Source organism: Amblyomma americanum, chromosome 1, assembly GCF_052857255.1.
Source record: "Amblyomma americanum isolate KBUSLIRL-KWMA chromosome 1, ASM5285725v1, whole genome shotgun sequence".
NCBI lineage: Eukaryota > Metazoa > Arthropoda > Arachnida > Ixodida > Ixodidae > Amblyomma > Amblyomma americanum.
The window spans coordinates 149,741,478-149,763,749 of NC_135497.1; the positions used below are offsets into that span (position 1 = coordinate 149,741,478).

General features: G+C 43.6%; 1 protein-coding gene across 4 annotated transcripts in view; it reads left to right on the forward strand.

Moving 5' to 3' along the window:
• Window positions 1-8,690, forward strand: part of LOC144113912 (RAB11-binding protein RELCH homolog) — a 122,076-nt gene extending 113,386 nt beyond the window's left edge. For 2 of the 4 annotated variants that reach the window (XR_013310910.1, XR_013310911.1), the window contains exons 22-25: window positions 2,421-2,568; window positions 4,484-4,641; window positions 6,265-7,162; window positions 7,249-8,690. Coding sequence is in view for 2 of the 4 variants with exons in the window: in XM_077647298.1 (XP_077503424.1) it covers window positions 2,421-2,568; window positions 4,484-4,613 (278 nt within the window). In the remaining 2 variants the exon portion in view is untranslated. Of the gene's footprint in view, window positions 1-2,420; window positions 2,569-4,483; window positions 4,642-6,264 lie in introns of all 4 variants that reach the window. The other 2 variants (XM_077647298.1, XM_077647300.1) reach the window with 1 other exon arrangement.
• The last annotated feature ends 13,582 nt before the right edge of the window (window positions 8,691-22,272 follow it).

Consider the following 22,272-nt stretch of genomic DNA (forward strand, 5'->3'; position numbering starts at 1 on the left):
TAAGTTGTACAAGGGAAAAGAAAAATTTACCTGCTCTCCTATTTTTAAGATTTATTTAGTCAAAAGTAATGGTTGATATCTGATTTTTCCTTTTCAATACACTTGACTTATTCCACAAGAGTGTACATTCTCTTCACGAAAAAATGTTTTTGGTGGACTTGTGGAAATATTGAAAACTTCGATGTTTGCGAGAAATATTTGCTGTTAGATTTCGTTCGTGCCACACTTTTTCTATTAGAAGTTCCCAACATTCAGAAACTCCGAAATTTCCTTTCTGAACTCCTGGAGAACCATTGCAACATTTCTAAATGACAGTATCTCGCTCTTGTCACATCATAAGGCTAAAAAGACGCAGCACTGTCTCTCTTCTGTTTTAGCCATATTATGTCATACCAACTTGCCCGTCAGTCTGCCTTGTCATATCAGTTACCTTCAGTAAAACGAGCTTTTCGGCAAGTTGGTTACTTCTTTGGGTCATAACTGCAGTGCAAAGTAATGTCCCCCACCTCCCCCCCCAAAAAATCGATTACCTTGCTCTTTCCTCACCGAATCCACTGCCAGCATGCAGCAAAAGCACGTGCACGGTAATTCTAGGCCTTGCATAAAACCAGTTGCGCCGACAACTGTGCATTGAGAGCTGCTGCGGCATGGCCGAATTGGAAAATTAAGTGAAGCACCACACGGCACATCCCTGCATCGTGCCATGCAAACCTGAATGGCAACGGCCGTTTTGTTTTTGATCACTGCTATAAGGGACAGGGTGGGTGCTGAGAATGGTGGAACAGGTGAAGCTGCGGCTATTTCGCGGTGACCGCTTCGATCCTTCTCAGTTTTCATCACTTAGGATCTAACTACGAATCGTACACCACAGATGACGAGAAACAAAGTGTATGACAGAAACAGCCTTGAAGCCAAGCCTGAGCAACCGCACTGCGTGTACAGCATGCCCCATATGCTGTGGCATTTAACAGTGGAGTTGGAATGGTTTTGTTTTCGTGCCTTTTGTTTGCGACAGCATGTTGGCCCATTACAGGGCTTGCAATCCAGTGGAACCGATACGCGAGGGCTAAGCAGGGGACATGTCGTTTTGGATGCTGTTTCGGGTGTCATTCCGCAGCTGGTGTTTTGTCTTCATACATCCCCAGTAAAAAAGAAAACATTGGAATTTCCATCCATAAATATATTTAACAAAATATACCTCCCAATTAAGTTATGCAAAATACAGGCCGAGAAATATTAGAGAAAATGTGATAAAAAGAAACAAGCATCTCCACATTAAAAAACTGTGCTGAATTGGAAGACTTATCATATTGCTGTAAACTCGCTAGTTTAACGCTTTTCCATAACCTTTATCACCATCAATCCCTTTGCGATGATAGCGTTAAGGGCCCCATTTAGCAGGAAACTCGGCGTCATCCTTGTCCTTGTCCTCATCAATGACGAGGGAACTCGGAGCACTGATTGTTGTTCCTCTTTGGTGCACATTTCTAACACAGCGGTCATGTTTACTTTTTAACAGCAACGAGGAGACTTGTGATTGGGGCAAAATTTCGATCACCTAACTGTAGTAATAACTGTAAGCATACTTGCACAGAAGGCTGTGTGTGACAAACCTTAAATGTGTTGGCGAAAGTGCAGATGATGATTTACAGTGTCTGTGAGCACTTAGAAAAAATTAAGCAATCTGAAATAATTTGAAACACTTTTCTGTACTGATATAACGTGATTATAGCTGTGACTGAAGACTTACAGATGTGGTAAAAAGTCCAGGCTATAGAGTTTGCTTTTGAGCTGTGTAGTTAGGAAGCCATGGCACCACTGAAGCTCAGAAAAATTTTGGGAGGGGTGAGAACAAGTGTTTCTCTCTGTTATGAAGAAAACGCAATATTAATATGTTCCTTCATGGTGCTGCTGGGATGTCACGTGCATCACATGTGGCATGACCACTACAGTGGTGCAGTATCTCCATTGGTTGCTGTGGCTGGTTCTTTTCATATGGCAATGACTAGTGCAATCACACGGTAGTACAGACCCGGAAGCTGATTGCTTGCTTGGCTTGCCTGTGGAAAAACCTTCCACACCTGCTGGTAACACTAGCACAGTAGCAGTGGTTATAGTGGATGCTATTCTTCATTAGCAAGGCAGTAAAACATGCATGGAACAGGTTATATCCTGACATATCCAAGCAGGACCCACATCCTTACACTGCCATTTCATTCATGTATGACTCCCATGATGACTGTGCAGGCGGTATTAGCCATGCACTCTGCCATTCATATTTTATTTGCCCATGATGTTACATTTGCTGCCTTTGTGCATTGCATCATTGTCCATCACATAAATGGGAAGAGATATGCGAGTAGGAGGGTTGAAACTTGCTGTAGCAAAGGGAGGTTTTTGACCTTGATTGCATCTTCCAGACATCTCGGAGCATGCAATCTCTGATGCATTTTTACCAGGCCTGCGTAGTCTTTTGGAAGATGCTAGGCAATTCGCACCTTGCCATGAGCCAGCAGTAGCAGCTATGATTGCAGACTTTGAGGCTAAATTGGACTGCACCCGGGAAAGGTGAGTTTTTGAGCTGTCTGGACTGGAATTGTTTTATCACTTGCAGCTCTTGGCTGTATTAGCTAGGAATCCTAAAATGTTTCAGGAACTGCACAATGATATAAGTGATGAGCAGTGTGCCGACACATATTAATCCGACGAATTTTGGCAATTTGAGCAATTACTATTGCTCATTTGATCAGAATTCCAGCCACCATGGTTTCATTTTAGTGGAGGCGTTACGCACAACTTGTGGTGGAAATTATTCCGGAGCTTTTTACTGCAGCATCCCTCGCAGCCAATGTGCAGCATTTAAACATTTAACCCCACAAAACAAAATCTGACACATTGTGTACCATTTCTTGGAATTATCGTTAGAGCATTGAATTGGAGTGTCTCATAATTAGCATGCACTAGAAGTCTCAAATTGTTCCAGAAATGTGGTCCCTATGAATGCACTTTGATATTATGTGCTGTAATCACTGGTGTCTGTTTCATATTGTTTTCTTAGTTATGCAAAAAGTTACTTTTTATATTTGCCTGAAGGGTTCAGTGGCAGCTTACTGTGCTCAAAACATGATCCAGCCTCAGGGTGTATCTTCATGTTAATATTGGCCCTGAGATAAGTGCCAGCAGTGGCTGAAGGCATATTGCCATTGGCATGTCCATTCTCCTTTGCAGTTATTGTGGAACTGTCCAGTATTGATGCTTGAGCACTTTGTGAATGAGAGTGCACATAAATATGGGACCACAATGTGGAAATACCTGTGCTCATCATTTTTGTTAGTGCTTATAAAAAACTTAGGTGGCCTGAAATAATTTGAAAACACTGTTCTCTACTGCTATAACATGATTATAGCTGTGACAGCAAATGTGCGGACGTGATAAAAAGTCTTCAGGCTGCAGAGTTTCCTTTTGACCTATGTAGCTGCGAGGTCATGGCACTCCTGAAGCTCAGAAAATTTTAGAAGGGGAACGAACAAGTCTTCCTTACCATTATGAACAAAGAGTGACCTCTATAATCAGGATTATTCCTCTAATGTTTTTAACTCAGCACAAATGTGTATATAACGGCACCTGATGCTTGAACAGACTCCTATATGCCACACCATTTGAGAAGCTTCAGGGTGTTGATTGCTTTCTTTAAGGCTGTTGGAAAATCATCAGATCTCTTGTTGCTATTAGATGCTATGCTTCATTGTTGTCCACACCAAAATCTGCCTACCTATTTAAAATTAATTTCATAACTACATCAATTTAATGCATTCAAGCCATTGCATGGTGTCCGTATGTACTTGTACAGTTGTAGTTTTTAATATAACAAAGTAGTTTGATCGTGCAGGCCATTGGAAAAGTAAGAAAGCTCCCGCTAATGCTCCCATCAATGCACACGTCTTCTCCTCAATTGGTCGCCCTTGTTTGTAGGTCAAACCTGCAGTGTCTGACGAGAAAGAGGCAAACGCAGAAGGATGTGCTTACTATATAAGTGGTTGGATGTTATGCGAATTGTGACGCACTGTGGTGGCTTAGTTTCTATGGCATTCTCTTGCCGAATATGAGTTTACAGGTTTGATCCCAGACGCAATGGCTGTGTTTTGATGTAGAAAAAACTCAAGGTAGTCATCTGAAGTCCTTTGCTGGAGCTCACCCGATAGCCCAGAACTAGCTTTGGCATGTACACAATATTATAAATGTTCTTGGGTGAGTGTTCTTAGCACCTCATGAGGCAATGTTTGCTAGTGTTATAACCAGAGAGCATTGTACCGTCATGCCTACATAATAGTTAATATAAAGATAGGAATTATGGAATGAGTTGTGAACTATGTGGCTTGTTAATACGCTGCACTTTTTCTTAGCACATGTCTTAATTAAGCCGCCCATTCTGATTTGCTCTGTTTATGCAACCCTTTTAATTTTATTCATTCCGCCTCTTTAGGGCCCCTTCACTCAGCTCACCAATGGCAAGTATGGAGGAGATGAAGCGCAAGATGACCAAAATCTTCACTGTACCTCCTACGAATGCCCGCTCAAATCTTCCAAACATCTTTCAGCTGCGAAAAAAATGAAAGGAGGCATTGCTGGCAAAGGCCAACAGTAAGTATTATTTAGAGTCTTTAAAACCATCATATTCATTTTTGTGCTTGTATGTATAAATGAGGCTTGAAAAACTTGTGAAGACATTTGAACATTGATGTTATTGGTCAGGAGTACTAGTGCCTATGTGGCTGCCTGGCAGATGGCACCATCTTTGATGAGTGGAATTAGCAACCTTTTCGTGCATACTACCATATATTTGGAGCCATACACTGTTTGGAGTTCGTTTACTAAGGGCTCCCAGAGTAGCATGTGATGTAAAACGTCTATACCTGTAATGTTCCGCAATATACATTGGTGATTACAGTAACCAAAGGGCCCCTGATGTTTTCGGTTTACCCTATGAGCCTTCGGTTGCAATACGTCCTGCCATTTGAATGACTGCCAGTGTGGCAGTGCTACTCACTATGCGAGTTTAGGTGAACTAATTCATTAACATTTTTTATGTGAGCATAAAAAATATGTTGAAAATTCATAGTGGTGTCAGTCAAACTTGTACAGTTTACAGGTGCATACTAATAAGAAATAGGTCTTTGAAAGTTGGAATGACTTTTTGTAGTTCCTGTCTACTTTGCGGCCTTGCAGTTGCAGTGATTAAATTATGATGTTAGGGAAAAAACTCCCCAAGTTTTCCATCCTCATTCATGGTGGAGAAATAGTGGCAGTGATACTGTGCTGGTCCCTTTTATTTTATGTGGGCGCCCACTCTAAGGCCCATATATGTGGGCATCATGCCCCAGTCATGCAGCTATCTTTAGGAAACTTAAAAAATGGCAGATGGTTTAGCATGGTTAGGACAAATGCGAATGAGGTGCGTTAGCACTTTGGTTTTCACATCGGTTTCGGGTCGAGGCTTTGATTCAAGTCATGCAGGCATCAGACAAAGATCGTGAAATTGTAGAGTGGGGGCCTTCGTGCCAGCTCACTAAAAGTGAGGGGGATAATTAAGCTCTGCCTTAAGGGTGTGACACCATTAATGGGTTAATGCCCATATATGCGGAATTGTTCATTCTTTTCTTTACATTCGTAGGTCACAGGGAGTCCTCATACTACTCCTGGTGCAGTGGTGCAACGGTTAAGCGATGCGCCACTGCCCTGGAATGGGCAGGTGCTACCACCGGTGGGGCTTGTGAGACGCAGGTTGCTCTTCCTAGCAACTTTTCGCGACAAATCATTAATTGTACTGCCACTTGCCACAATGGGCAGTTAGCTCTCAATCTGATGTGCAGGTTGTGATGACATCACAAGGTCACACGACCGAAGTGGCCCACCTGCAAACCAGGCAGGTGGCGCCCAACTACCCAGCTCTTCAAGCTTGCAGAGGGACCACACAGAAACGGCTAAGCATCTGAGTGGAAGCTCTAGTGCCAGCGCACTAAGAATAATAGAGGCCTCTCCTAAATGTTTTAATGTGTGATGTATGAGAAAAGTGCTTAGGCTCCTTTCTTTTTTTTCATGTGTTAGGCACAGCAGATATTTAATTCACAATTTGTGGTGTGGTGAGCCTATCCTTTCTTCCATGCAGATTAGGCATCTAGCACAGCTCTGAATGAAGAATGCCATAAGAATGGCATCGTGCGAATGACTGGCTCTTTTACATTGGAGTTTGTTGTGTCTGTGCAGCCCAAATTGGAGCCCAGGCAGTCTACGTTGTGGAAGGTGCTGGAAGGACACCGGTCTGCATCTAGTCAACCAGAGGAACGATGTGCTTTTTGTACATATATAATCGGATACAGTGCACCTCTTAGCATGTGCTGGACAGGTCACATGAGATAAAGGGTATTGCACTAAACAGTAGTTATCACTTTAAGGCATTGTCTCCATTGCAGCATTGTCTGTTGCATAGAAGAAAAGCTTTGTATACACAATGCTGCATATTTTTGGAAAGCTTTTACAGAAAGAATTTTTTCACTATGTAAATTTTTATGATGTATGCCATAAAGGACATTGGCTGATGCATAATACATTTACTTCATCTTGTTGTTGCCGTAGGCCAAAAAGGATGAAAAGAAATATTCCTTGATGTGGATTGGCTGTGTAGTGCAATTTCTTGCACAGATTTGAAAATCTAGTGTACAATACTTATATGTGCGCTGTTTTAGCCGCAAAAACTGTACCATAAGCAGTGCCTCTTGCATACGGAGGCTCTATTCTGCTTCTTCCCTACACACATTACTGGTTTGATGACATCATTGTTGGTGTTTATTTCCAAACTCATCATTGTAATGTGACCTTGACAGCAGCAGAAATTTTTGTCATGTTCTTTGTTTAAATTGGCGTGCGAGGCATTAGTAAACGTGCATCACCACATGGGATTCCTTACACTTCACAAGTAATTTATAATTGAATTTCTTCTCTGATGTAGTTTGCTACAGTTTTGGCAGGCGAGCGGTGGTTGTAACTTCGCAAGTAAGTTTGCGATTATATGAGACATATAGAAACTGCAGTTTAATTGTTGCTTCATCATTTAATTTACTCCAGCTGTTAGACCAGCCTGCCCCAGGAGCTAAAATGCCAGGAGGTGGAGAAACAGCTCTTATATTGCAGTGTTTGTAACCCTTGCTTGATCTCAAAACTATTTGCCACGTCATAGGTGCCATGCAGCAGCTGAAACCAAAACCAAATCTACATGGCACAGAATGAAGTTATAAATTATTTATGGGGCATAGGGTTAAATACACATGGTCATGTTTGCCGCCACAGTGGCTCAGTGGTTATGGTGCTCGGCTGCTGACCTGAAAAACACAGATTCAATCTCGGCCGCAGCGGTCACATTTCGATGGAGGCCAAAATTCTAGAGGCCCGTGTACTGTGCGATGTCAGTCCACGTTAAAGAACCACAGGTGGTCGAAATTTCCAGAGCCCTTCACTATGGTGTCCCTCATAGACGTTAAAACCCCCATAAACCAAACCATAAACCAAATGGTGATGTTTATTAATGCCTTACGCATATGTCATACCAAAGAAAAAAGCATGCAACAAAAAATTTGGTGTCTCTACCCCTTTAATACAAATGTAACTGTGCGTGAGGCATTACAGTAATTGTGGATAGATCTGGGCACTGCTTGTGACCTCTTTCTTCTCGCTGGTCAAGGTTATTGAGTTGGTCATTATTATATTTTTTTCACTGCCCTCACGCTCTCTTATGCACGCCATATATATGCTCTGTGCAGCTGGAAATTCAGTGTCACTGCCTAACACTTCCAAAAGTTAGTGGCAAGTGAAAAAGGGACAGGGCTTGTTGCTAGTTTATTTTGTTCATGCTGTTACCAGTGGTGTAGTCAGAAATGTTTGTGGCCGGTTTGAGATATGTCAGGACCTTAAAAGAAGGATGAGAGAAAGGAGGAAGCTACTTTTTATATACCAGGTCAGCCATTTTTCTACAAAAATTCAGCCCAATCATCCTCCACCTTCTTCCCTTCTGACTATAACCCTAATTGTAACTATTGCATTCTTTTTTTTGGTAGTCAGTTCAAGAATGAGTGTTGAAGGTATTGCTAAAAAACACCAAAAATACACAAACAGCAAAAATTGAAGAGACCAGGTTCTGAACTGCACAATCTATGAATATGAGCTCATTCCTGTAAATTTCTAGGAGTACTGCACTCTAAAGTCAGTCCTGATAACCATAGAGTTTCTCAATATTACCTAGAGAGAAAAGTGGCATCACCATCTATGTGAGTTTCTTCACCCATATATGCCTAGCATCCTACATGTAAAACACTTACTTTTTGTGCACTAACTCTAAAGGTTTATTGTGTAAAACCTTGTGCTCACTGGCATAGAGATCGGCCAGTGTTCTCTGGATGCCTTTTTTAGGTTTTACCCGACCGACTACAGTGTGATTATGCAAGAAAAACATCATTTTTGCACACTTTCACAAGAAAACCTCTGCACGTGATGAGAAGTGTGATTTTAAGCCAGTGTCAAGTGTTTGAATCTTTACCGCATGTAACAGGTAGCAAATGTACATAGTATACTACGTTGTAGTATGGCTCAAAAGTATGTGCTGAGAAAAATATTTCCACCAATAAAGGGTTGGTTCTGAACTCTGAAGTGAAAAAAAAAACACCTTATATCAAAAGGTATTTTAACCTTTCCAAATTTCTGAAGTCTCAGCATATATGGGTTAAAGGGCATTTCAGCCATTGCAGGAATTCCAGGAAGATGGGGTTTCATATTCTGCTTGGCTAGTATCGTGCTGATAATGTGGATTCTGCTTCTTAATCAGTAGCTGCAGCGCAGTGCTCTCCTCTGCTGTGCTTATTAAATTATAGTGTGTTTTTCACTTCTTGAACCAATTTAACACAAGTGTTAGGCTCATATAGGAGCTTTTACAGCGTTTCTTCAAGGTTTTCTTGAGACAAGTCTTTTTGTTGTAGCTGAATCCACGTTTCATGCCCGGATGAACTATCGCAACGCCAGCTTTCCCACTATGAAATATTGAGAAACTCTGCACAATGCCTTTGCAGAATGTTTGAAGGCTGGGTTGTTTTTTCAGCCCCTTTTATTGTGCTTTGACTTTTGCCTGGCTAGTGGTACTATACGCTTTGACCCTTGATAGTCTTTGCCATTTAGGAAGAGATACTGAACATGACCCAGGCTTAAAGTTGCTGATGTTTGATTTTTTAATCATGGCTTTTTCAACTCACATGCATATGCATGCACACACACAACCACACACACGTACACAGAGCATGCAAGGTTATGGAAATGAGGGGCTCGTTATGACATACAAATGAAGGACCCCAACAGTCACTGAAACCAAGAAAGCACAGGCAAACGTTCTAGCTTGTTGTTGTGTGTGTGTGTGTGTGTGTGTGTGCATGCACGTGTGTGCGTGCACGTGTGTGTGTGTGTGTGTGTGCGCGCGTGCGTGCGTGCGTGCGTGCGTGTGTGTGTGTGTGTGTGTGTGTGTGTGTGGGTGTGTGTGTGTGTTGATCTGTGGGAAATAGTGCAATTATTTTATGGCTGAAAGAGAATTATTTGCTTTCTAATGAATATGCAGTTCAAATTGTGCAAGTCAATCGCAAGTCAAATTGCTTTTGCTGTAGTGCACATAAAGACAGGAGCTGTGCAATAAACCAAAATAATTATGATACCATCAATTGTCATTGTGTACTAGTGGAACAACTAAAAACAATAATTGTCATATAGGCAACATTTGACAAAAAATGGAACAGTAAAAGACTTATTGCATAATTGTAATGGGGTCCATTGTACAGCTAGATACATATATGAAAAATCAGAGCACAAAGTGTTAATAAAAAGTCTCTTACATGGATTAAGATAGGATTGCACGCATAAGAAGGAATGGCACACAAGTCAGTTTTGAGAAAAACGACACTGAAGATTAGGAGTAACTACAAATGTCGTAAACTAGCGCCAAGGACAGTTAAAACTTACCATAGCGCAGCTCCTCCTTAGTCTTGCTTTGCCTTGTTGCTCGTGTGGCAGCTCGCTTTTTTTTTTTCCTTTTTTTTTCGACATCAGTAGACCAAAATGAAGATTTCCAGATATGCTATTGGTCACCTGTCAGGCAGGCTTTCTGTGTGTGCGAACCAGGTTTTATCCCAAAGTGATTCAAAACGTCTGGCATACCTCTATTACCATTGTTGAAAGAGCACATGCCATCATACAAACCAAACTTCAGTGTCGGTATCGTAGCATAATCACCCAATGTTTTGCAAATGTCCTCTGTCGCTTTTTTTAGTGCTTTAGTTATTAAATACAAACAAAAGTAGACATATATTGCAAGAAACAGTAATTATTAGTCTGAACTGAAAAATAAACAAGAAAAATAATAAAGAACACAAAAATTAGGCTTTTTTCTGGCTGGAAAGCTTTGTTTCGGTCTCACGAGGTGCACAGGGGGTTACAACTTTGGCTATATCTCTGTAACGGTGTTAATTAGGAACTTAATTTTTGGCGCAGTTTATTCAAGAATGAATCTGCATTTTTGATGAAACAAAATTGAATTTTATGAAAAATATTGCATTTAAAAGTGGCCTCGTACCTGAACCAAGTGCCTGCAATGAATATCTCGTCACGCTAGGCAACATCAAAACAGTGGTGCCTGCAAGCATAAGTGTAATCACCTGCAATTTGGACAAGATCTTCCTACTGTTGGATATAATTTCATCAGTGGCAGTCTTTAACCGTATCACTTAATGTGAGGCATTCATTATCTACAGTGAATAACAACACAGAAGCTGCACCGTCATCACTTAGGAAATGACTCTGTGATTTTTCTTAATCCTGCTGCAGTAATTTGAAGGTAATCGATGTAAAATTCACGGAATGCACAGTCGGCCAGATGGCCTAACATGGTGGAGGTTGCTTATTTAGTTTAGCCTTGCCTTGTACCCCCTGTTGCCAAAAGTAACCGAGCAGCAGGTTTTTGCTTCTCAACTCTAACAGAGCCTCTATGGCACCCCTAAAGACCGAAAAGTGTCAGAACGTGAGAACAAGGGTTCACCTTACTTTACACAGAGCTGCCATAATTGCTTCGCTATGCGGCTAAGAAACAAACCACCATTGCCCGGTTAGTTCTGGCAAAAACAATACCTGCCTGCACATATGGTCTTCTTGACCCACCTGGAAGTTGCAGATATGTAGCCAGTCATGAAAGCAGCAGCCTTTTCTAGAATACAAAGCTCAAAATAGTCATTTCATTGTGTAAATTTTGTAAGATCACTGTGCAGTAGCACTGCTGCAGAAGATGTGTATTCCTGCTTTCCTCCTGTTCTTGTGTGTGTCCCTCGTTGGGACCACTGTTCGCCTAAGTGTTGGTGTCACTGTGCCAGGCTGCATTGTTCTTAGAGGTAGGTTTAATCAGAATGCCTTGCAGGACTTCTTTTGGAGCACAGCTCGCAAGCAAGAAAAATGATTGTGCCTCGCTGCCCACCATTGCTCATCTACTTACCGCTTGCATGTTCTAAATGCTGTGCGGTGTGTGTGCAGTGTCACACAGCTGAAAGGTTCGCTTGAAAACTTGCTGTGAGCATTAGTTTCTTTTTTCAGGGTTTCATCACAAAGGTAGTGTTACTGTTAGGCTTATTCTGGAATGTGGACTATTAGACAGAAAAAGCTTAGTCTAGTCTTGGATTATGAGCAGTGGTATCACGATTTTGTGCATGCATCACTTCTGGAATCATTAGCAGCACTGATCACGAAAAAAAATGAACAGCTTGAGTGCAGTTGACCACAAAAGACTGTATGTTGCTTCAAACCAGGGCCTAGTAAACTTTCGATGCTTCTAGGAAGTTGCCTAAAAGAAGTATTTGACCTGTTTTCTTCACAGTGCATTTAATTTTGTGAAGTTCAGTTTAAAGGCCAGTGCTTCAGTCTAGACATATCAGCCAAGTGTATCATTTTGTTTTATTTTGTCATTTCTATACTCTGTTTCCTACATAGGAGGCAATGCATTGGAGGCTGCGGGAGTAGTGCACCTACAAAACCATATTTCTGCGCCACATGTCATATAAAACAAAGCTAGCATTGGGAATCACGGTTGATGCTGTGAAGAGAGATGTGGGTGGTACCAAACGAATCATCGCTTCATGATGTGCACGTTGGTATCTGAATTTGGGAACTGGAATTCTGATATAACGAATTTGAGCCTCGGATATAACAAAAATGCATGTTAATAATCATCGTTAATAATAATGTAAAGCATAATGGAAAGCATAGGCAAAAACAACTTAGCTAAATCTCATTTGATTTCGCATTCGCAAATCATTCTTTAATATTTTTAATGTAATTCGCGACATCCCACCGAGTTGTTTACTTGGTCGATTCACAGTGCTGAAGAAATGCAGCGGCATAGTTTCCACAAGTTTATTGCTGTCAGATAGGGGCGAAAGCAATGGGCTGCCGAAAAGAGCCGAACAACACAGACTTCAATAAGTTGGCTTTGTCGATTTCGTGCCATGCGCTCCTTGCGAGTTGCTTGGCAGGCACGTAGCCTTCACTGCGCTTGTTCACATTTTTCTGCGCACTTAGGTCAACCACACAATAGCTTGATTTTACATCCCGCATAAAAAAAATAACCCGGCATGGAATCGGCTGCTTTCGTGCAAAGCGGCTTGACATTTTACCGCCATCAGCGCATCCCCGTGGCAGCATAAGTTACCCACCAGCAAATTTAATAGCACAACTTCGTACGCTTTTTGTTTTGCTTCCTATTTTTCAACTTTAAGCACAATGTTTTGGCAAAATAAAATATTAGTTATTTTGATCGCTGCGTATTTCTCAAGTCTGTTTACCAAAGTTTAGCAGACGGTCCCTCGCCGTCACTCGCCATGCAAATAAATGCCCTTGGTACCAGGCTCGGTACCATGCTTGGTACGCTCGGGGCGCCGCCCTGCTGCAATTGGCTGATTCCTCGTTGCGTCATGCAGCGGCGTCTCATCGTTCTGTCATTTTGACATCACTGTCAATAACTTTTGATGGAATTTGTGATCATTGCGTATTACGGCCCCAGGATATACGAAGCGAAAGCTGTCGGCATTCATTGTCATTCCATAGCGTTTACAACCTGCTGTACTCCGGTGATTTTGAGGAAAGGAAGGGCGCATAACTGGCTCCCTGGGTCAGTGGACGCCTCAATCGCACTTTGAGGTACGTGGCAGTGGTGAAAGAGATGTCGGCTGCATGCGGTGACAACATGGCTGCATGCAGTGACAACGTTGTGGTAGACATGCGGCACTGCAGCAATAGGCTGCAGCGTTCATTGGGTGACCAACATCTCGCGATCAACCATTAATTTAACTGCCACCTGCCTGGGTGGCAGGGTGGGCACGCTGCCTGTCCAGTGCGCGGAACGCACTCAACGTTACAAATGCCAAGCGGGCGTGTGCTTGCCCGATACGCCACAACTTTCGCTCTCTAACCAGGTTCAGCAGTAGTTAAAGGGACAATGCAATGAATTAAAAGTGGCTTGTAAATGTTTCAATGCTTAGAAATGACGCTAATGTCGGGGTCATTGCTGGACCTTAGCTTATCCCATGCATTTTTGGAGGGATGAAACAAGAGTTCTAGGGGAGGCTTACGGACCTGGCATGCCCAGATCATATGGTCGAAGTTATCCTTCTCACCACAAAAGCTGCAGGAGGGATTGATATCCTTATTTATGAATTTGGGTATGTAGTTTGGGTCGAGAGGGTCGCTGTCTGTAGTTGTATCCACATGACCTTTGTTGCCTGGTCAGTGTTTTATGAGGCAGTGAGGGTATTCTTAATGCTTTGTAATGTGCTGTGAGTTCGTGGCATGATATGAGTGGCTGACCGAAAGGTTCGGGTTCTTGACTTCGCGCCACCGCTTGGCCGGCTAATTCTTGAGCGTGTTGGTGGGCAGCCTCATTTCCCGGTTTCCTCGCATGAACTGGGGTCCATATGAGTTCAATATCTCTCAAGAGACGAGTCTCTTATTTCTGTGAATATTTGCGTGGCGGGACCGGAGACCCTACCCCTAGCGAAGTTGCTGATCACAAACTTTGAGTCGCTTACTGTGGTAGTAGCATCTGTAAAGGCGATGGCCGCGACGATGGCAGCCTCCTACGCGACTAGCAGTCTAGAGGTGGAAACCGTCTCCGCCATAGCCAGTCTTGCTGGTTGATTGCCGGGGTGTATTATTCCGCATGCAGAGTACTTATTTTGGTTCTCCGCGTATTCTGCGGCGTCGGCGTAGAAGACATCCTGCAGCCGGCTCAGGGTCTTGTGCAGGCTCTTCGCTCTTGCTTCTCTTCGGGCTTGGTGTGCGTGAGGGTTCATATTTCGTGGGAGAGGTTTGACGGTGATCCTCTTTCGGATGTTGCATGGGATAACTTGGGGGAGATCTTGTAAGGGTTCACCCTCAATCCCCAGCCTGTCGAGTATTCTGCCAGCGGGTGTCCTAGATAGGTGCCTTATTTGGCAGTTTATTGTGCTTCCTTGAGTTCCTCGTAGGTATTGTGGACTCTGAGTTCGAGTAGCTCCTTTTTGGGAGTCAAGTGAGCCAGGCCCATGGCTGTTTTGTAAGCCGTTCTGATGATGGCGTCGACTCTTTCCACCTCGTCTCATCTGTCTTAGATATGGGAGCGAGTATGTGATCTTACTTATGATAAAGGTGTCTGTTAGCTTGAATAGGTCATGTTCTTTCATGCCTCTCTCTATTAGTAATTCCGTGTATTAGTCTGGCAGTTTGGTGGACTTCCTATTTAAGTTTATTGATTGTGGAGGCGTTTCCAGAGTCCGTTTGCAGCCTGATCCACAGGATCCTTATCTCCTGGACCTCTGTGATTTCCACGCCTTTTATAATGACTGTCGTCAAGGACGCATTTAATTTGTGTGTGTGGAGGACTATAAGCTCCGATTTTTCAGGGGAGCATTCAAGGCCTGCTTTCCTGGCCTCTTCATTGATGACTGGGAGCCCTCCATTGCCCATACCGTAATTTAATCCACGTATAGGCTGCGCTGTACTCCAGGGATACTGTCCAGTCTATCTGGAATCTTGATTAGTGCCAGATTAAAAAGTAACGGAGACAAGACAGCCCCCTAAGGAGTGCCCCTACTTCCCAACTGTATTGTGTCGGATTTGAGAGTGCCGAAGTGGGTTCCACCATGCGCTCACTAAGAAAGGCCCTGATACAATTGTAAACCTTTCTACCAGGGTTAATTTAGTTTAGGTGCTCTAGTATAGTATAATGGGATACATTATCAAAGGCTTTCTTTAGGTCGACAGCCAGGATGGCCTGTGTGTTTGCTTTTTTATATCTGTTAATAATGTCATGAGACAGTTGTAGCATAACGTCCTGCGTACAGAGCCCCGTTCTTAAGCCGACCATGGTGTGCGGTAGGAGAGAGTGGTCTTTTGCATAGGCTTGTAGTCCTTTAAGCGCAACGTGCTCCAATACCTTGCCTAAACAGGAGGTAAGGGATATTGGCCTAAGGTTATCAAGGCTTATTTTCTTGTTGGATTCGGGGATAAAAATCATCTTTTGCATGCTTCCAGGATTGGGGTATGCTGCCTGTCTCCCAGCACTGATTCAAATAGTCCGTGTGTGCGGTGACAGGTTTTAGATATAGGTTCCGGAGCATCTCATTATTGATTTTATATGGCCTGGCAGCAGATTTCGTCTTGACGGATCGTTAAGAGTTTGGTTTTTGCATCCACTGTATTTCGTGTACGATACGGCATCTTTATGAGAGTTGACGTATTTGTCTTGTAGCGACAAGATCAGCTCTTCCCCGCTTCCCTGGTATGCGTTGATGACCTGTTATATGGCGTTTCTGGTGACTGTCTTGGAATGAGCTGGGTCAAGAAGGTTCCACATGTTTTTGTTTCCCAGCTGCCTGTTAAGCTTGTCGCGTAAAGTTAATGGCATGGTCTTCAATTCCTTCTCAAGCCGTGCAATCTGTAGCTTGAGCTTACGGTTGATTCTCTGTTTCTTCATGAGAGCATGTCTGGCTTCCCACATGTGGGCTAACCTGGAGTCTATGATGGCTTCCTCTCCGTCCATTTCAATGCTACTGGTGTGCTATAAGGGCATCCTTGCATATCTCCTGAACCCACTTCTCCAAGTCCTAGATGCTGCACGTATGCTGCACTCTAGGGCTAACTTGGAGTCTATGATGGCTTCCTCTCCATCCGTTTCAATGCTGCTGGTGTCCTTAAGGGCATCCTTGCATGAATCCTGAACCCACTTCTCAGAGTCCGAGATGCTGCACAGAGCATTATTGTCCCTGTCTTTTCTGAATTTATCCCAGTTCGTATGCTTACACGAATTCCATGTCTTCTTATTACGGGAGTTGTTTTGTACCGTAATGGCGATAATGTAGTGGTCGCTGTTAAGGTATTCTCGAGTGTTGAGCCATGTGGGGGTTGATCGCATTTCAAGCTAGCGAAAGATCTGGATTAGTGTCCCTCGATATACTATTGCCAGTTCTCGTGGGTTTGGTAGTGTCATTCAGTAGCGTGACACCAAATTCCTGAATCTTCCCCAGTATTGCCATGCCTTTACCATTGGTTTTCGGGTAGCCCCATTCCGGGGCTATCATATCATTTATCATAGTCCCAGACTATGATAAATTGGTTCCTTCTCGTCTTCCTCACCGTTTTGTCTATGAGTTTGGTGGTTTCCCAAGTGTGATCCCTGGGAGAGCTATACATGTTGAGGATGTAGGTGCTCCTTTGTCCCTTCTCCCCGAGGATAATTCCTACGAATGTATAATCTAGGTGTAGCCGCCGCGGTGGCTGAGTGGTTACGGCGCTCGGCAACTGGCCTGAAAGACGTGGGTTCGTTCCCGGCTGCGGCGGTCGAATTTAGAAATTTCGATGAAGGCGAAATTCTAGGGGCCCGTGTACTGTGCGATGTCAGTGCACGTTAAAGAACCCCAGGTGGTCGAAATTCCCGGAGCCCTTCACTACGGCGTCCCTCATAGCCTGAGTTGCTTTGGGACGTTAAACCCCCATAAACCAAACCTATAATCTAGGTGTATGTCTTCAATTTCGTACTGCACATAGCTGATGCCCCTTTTGACTAAAATAGTTGGTGGTGGGTATCTGTGGATAGTTTGCAGTTGCTTAACGGTGATGTACGCTGGAAGAGTGGCCACTCTGGAGTGTTCTTGCTGCGCGATAATGTCTTGCTTGACGTCGGTGTTCTGGATATGGATCTGCAGGTTAGCCTTCTTGCATACGTACCCCGTATAGTTCCACTGCCGTACTGTAATTAGTTTCCGGTTGGCGGAATCCATGTTTTACCACGGTCCGTCCCTTCCACGTGGGATGTTGCGGTAATGTGCTGCTGCCCCATCATGCCGTGTAGGACCAATCTGATCTGCTGATCTGTGCTCTCATGCACAATCTTAAGTTCCCATAGGATCTGGGTGGCCTCCTGCTGCCAATGCCCGAGGCTAGAAATGGAGGTCTCAAGTTCTGACACTTAGACATCTATTGACACTTAGACATCTAAGCGCTCTTGTATCTCATTCATTCTTTTAGAGAGTGGACCTTTTGGTGCACCCCCCGAGGAGCTGTCCTTATTCTTTTTTCTTAGGGGTAGGGGTCTCCGACCCCTCACTAGGTGCGGGTCGTTTTGTTGGAGAGAGATGATTCGTTTCCATAGGTGGGTTTTGTTGAGTGCATGTAACGAGGTTCTTTAGAGAGCCCTCATTTCTGATTGTTGTAGGGTTTTAATAGGGGAGATAAATATGTTCTCCCCACTTAATCGCGGCTGACAGTTTCAAACCGCCAGACCCCAACTCATGATCACGTACACTACCGAGCGCATGTCGACCGCGGCGGGCCTTGCTCTGAGGAACAAAGGAATGACACATTGGATGACACAAACAGGCATTTATTGCTACAGCAACAAAACACGCTAAGGAATCAAGGTCGTCCAACTCACCAGCAAGGTTACGAGCGAATGTTCGCCCGCTCTAGGTCAAAGGATACTCCCAGGCCGGACGGGACGAGATACGGGAGCGAGTCTCCCCGCCACTTCTTCGCCCCGCTGGCGAAGAGCGGAGCTATGAGCGACACATCTGCTCGCGCCGGCAATCCCAACCAAAGAGGGTCATGCTGTCTCCCGCGTGCAAGCTGGATGGATGGATAAGGCTGAGCCCTTTAAATCGGGCGGTGGTTCAAGCCACCTAGCCATGACTTGTGAAATTTTACTGTTGTCTTGATTTTAGCCACCAATCAGATAACCTTCGCTTGATTACTTCTACCCGCTTAAATCTACTTTCCCTTCACTGTCCTTAAACCCAAATGCTTTGAATAAATCAGCCCTGCTGCTTCCAACTGCAGGGTGAAGCCGTTTACAGATAAGTACGAAGTGTTCAACCATTTTTTCCTCCTTTCCACACGCACCGCATGATACCGCATAGCTGACTCTATATGGTAATCCGCAAGACTCACACCCTGGCCTCGAACAACAAAGAACTTCCCCTACAGTTATCGTAGACATTTTCTTTACCAATTTCCTGCTTAAAGATTCTGTATGTTCCCAGTGCTGATTTAGCATCCCCGTTTTCCACAGAGCTCTGTTTAACCTTTTTCTTAACCGATAATTGCTGATTTGCCCCCAACTGATCTCCAGATATCTGCTTGTGAATTTTCTACTTCTTAATTTCTCCATTTTGTGTCCACATTCCTCATGTACAGGCAACTGAAAACTTTCCTAGCCCCTTTATCTCTTTTCTATGTCATCCACCCAAGCACTATTCTGCCATTACGCTGGTCAACCTTGTGGCTGCGACCACCTGTCAGTCGAGGGCGGTTTCCTTTTGTCTGAAGAAGAGCCCACGAAACACAAGAATTAAGGGCTACGCAACGTGTAACAAACGTCTACAAAAGTATACGGTAATGTCTAGAAATATATTTTCAAATGTTCTGCAGACAATGAGGCAAAAAGAGGTGTTTTCTAGATCTAGAAAACTTCACAAGTACTGGTTAAGAACATATTTAGACATTTTTATTTTTTGGAAATGGCTGCTTATATGAAGCCTATAAACGTAAGATCAGTATGCTAAATATTTAGAACCCTCTATAAACAACCAACGGTATTTCATTAGGTTTAGTGCTCATGCTTTTAAAAGCATTGGCTCTTTCTCATCACGTTTCGAGATTTTGTGGGGTCTGCTACCAGCCTGAGATCACACCGCCATCTGTGGCAGCAACTACTCATCACGTTACGAGATTTCGTGGGGTCCGCTGCGTTTTCCAAAGACCCGAAGCTGGAGCAGCGGAAGTTCCGGTTACGCCACTAAAGACAAAAAACAAGCAAAACAAAACAATTTACGTTTTTTTCGAGCATACTATTTATTGTATAAACACAAATGAATTGTTAATAAAATGGTCTGCTGCATTAGACCTTCTCAACAGCAAACCGCCGCCTACATCGGCTGCGCATATCGCCCATCTACGCAAGAGGAATAAATTAAGAAAAAACGGGCGTGGCGCACTCGCTTTTGCCGGCTTTTGCTTGTGCCGCGTGTGCACCTGTCTGGGATGTGTAAAGTATCATGACTAAGGAAGATGTAGCGGGGTGAAATCGCGCGACAGCACCGCCACAGTGCAGATTCGAAAGGAAGAATGCTGAAGGTGTCAATGCCGCAGCACACGTGTTCACGCCGGGTTCACGGTGCGTTTACTTTGCACAGTTTTGTTCACAATTGGAAACCCCTCAAATGCGATCGATGCTAGTTATATATACGGATTGTCGGGCCTATACTTCAATGAGGTTGTCTCTGAGGAACGACTATTCCATTTTCGGCCTCATGACAGCGAGACTGAACACAGCCCCCAGCCATATGCGCGTCTTTGAATTTCAGCATACCGTACATTGTATCCTTCGATCGACAGAGATGCACGTGAAAACATTCTGCCAGCACAGACAAAATGTATTTGCTTTCAAGACACTGTACATATCTCACCATGATATCAATCTGCATACGATCGAATAGAAGTAACAAATGTTGCATTCGCGCATTCACATGCAACCTCAATGATACTTGTAGTTGCAACCCTTGTTGCATGGCCTTTGTTATAAATAACGACAATTTTTTAAAACGGGTGGCTTTGTAAGATATGTGTATATGTAAGGCAACAGTTTGGTTGCAAATGTAAAATTCTGTGTGCGCTCTCTTAAATTTATTCTTTTGTTTGTGTATGGCAGGTTTCACTGCCATAAGGTTTGGCGATGTTGCCTTGCTGACAAGGTGGCGAGCTGACGCAACTAGAGATGGAAGGGCACGGTGCGTGTTAAGCCAAAAACATGAAGAAAAGCTTAAGAAGCTTGGGCGCCGCATAACATGCCCTTAGGACTGAAAGATTCCTCCCGCACAAGAACTCCTTCTCTTTCATAGATTCATAAATTGTGTTGAGTCCTCATGCCACTCTTGGCGCAGTGGTATATAAGCCATGCGCCAGTGCCCCGGCAGGTGGCTGTTTCGAACACAGCCACCGGTGGGGCTCGCGAGACACAGGTTGCTCTTCCCGAGCTCTCATAAGGCTCATTTTTGCGGGTAGTTATTTGAGAGGCTGTTTTATCTCTCACCCAATGAGCTGATGCGCAGTTCCATAATGAACAGGTGGGAATTGCATTGAAATTATTTGAATTAATTTCACTGCCACCTGCTTTTTCGTGACATGGATGGACAGAAGCCCACTTTCTTGCGAATGGGACCTCTAATGCTATTGCATTAAGAAGGAATTATACATTCCTTTTGCTAAGCTCCCATGTGCAGTCGCGTAGTGAGCCGCACAGCACATGACCATGCACCCAGTTGAAAGCGCCGATGCCTCACACCTTTAGCATTTGGGAAGTAGAGTGAAATCACTGTTAATTAGGTTCTTTGCTGAGGGGCTGCCACCATTCGGAACCTGTACGCCTGTGTGAAAGCAGACTGGCTGTTGAGGACACTGCAGGCTCAGGGCAACTTCCTAGTAGTCATTTAAACCTGACTAAGAGTATCGTGCACATTATCCATGCTGCAACAAAAACACGGCACGGTTGTCAGTCTGCTGAAAAAGCTGCAAGAGAAACTTCCTGGGCTTGCAATTCAAAAAATCAGCTGGTTTCAGCCTGCCAGATCCCCTCTCGTGAAGAGCCAGCTCCCACATGAATTAAGATAGCCTCGTAAGGCCTGAGCAAAAGTTCTCTTTGTTACCATTAATCGAAATATATTTCCATGGTCTAGGCATTCCCGTGAGTGTACACAAGAAAATTCCCAGGCATAGGGCTAGCAGTTATCACTCCATGGGTCTCTGTGCATCCATAACCTACAATATGGCCTAATGACACAGATTTAGTTACTGAATACATACTTTTCTGGAAAGACAACCCAGAATTACAAATACTAGCATGAAGCATGAGAAACTTGCGAGTTATTTGGCCACCGGGAGTAGAAAGCCAATTTAGAATGCAGAAGGCTGCTTAGAGTGCCCCTGTTTCTACACAATTTCTGAAAACATGACGTCTAGTACAGTGACTACTTCCTAACTTCCAGTACTGCTTAGGCTGCAGAACTGGTGTTTTTTATATTAAAATGCCATAACAGATACATCTGCATTAAAATGCATGTAAAATCTGACAAGAGTATAATGAGGTTATGGTGTATTCCAAGCCAACCCAGTCTCGGTGATGAGGCACGGTATAGTGCAGTGCCTTGGATTTATTTCACGTGATTTGAAATAATGTGCGCAGATTTTAGTTTTTGTACATAGCCTGCATCAGAAATAGTCTCCTCTCACAAGGAATCAAACATGTAACATAGTTCGTGCAACAGAATGGCTTCGTCACTGCATCACCACATAGGCAGAATGGCTTCGTTACTGCATCACCACATAGGCCAGGTCACATTTTCTGAAGGTTTCACTCGATGACATCAATGAAACCAGCATGGCAAAAGAATGTATAGCAGTAAAGGTGAACATGGAAGAGCAAAAGTAGCAAGGAGGGTACTGAACTTGATGCATATGTAACAATGATGGTCTATAAAGCTACACGTACCAGTGCGACGTAATGTGTTACTTCACACTAAAACTCAGTACGAATCTTTCCACAGTGAAACATTTTTCACCCTGTTGATGTGGCACATAGAAATCAATATTGTGCTTCTGATTATGGTTCATGTTTAACGTCCC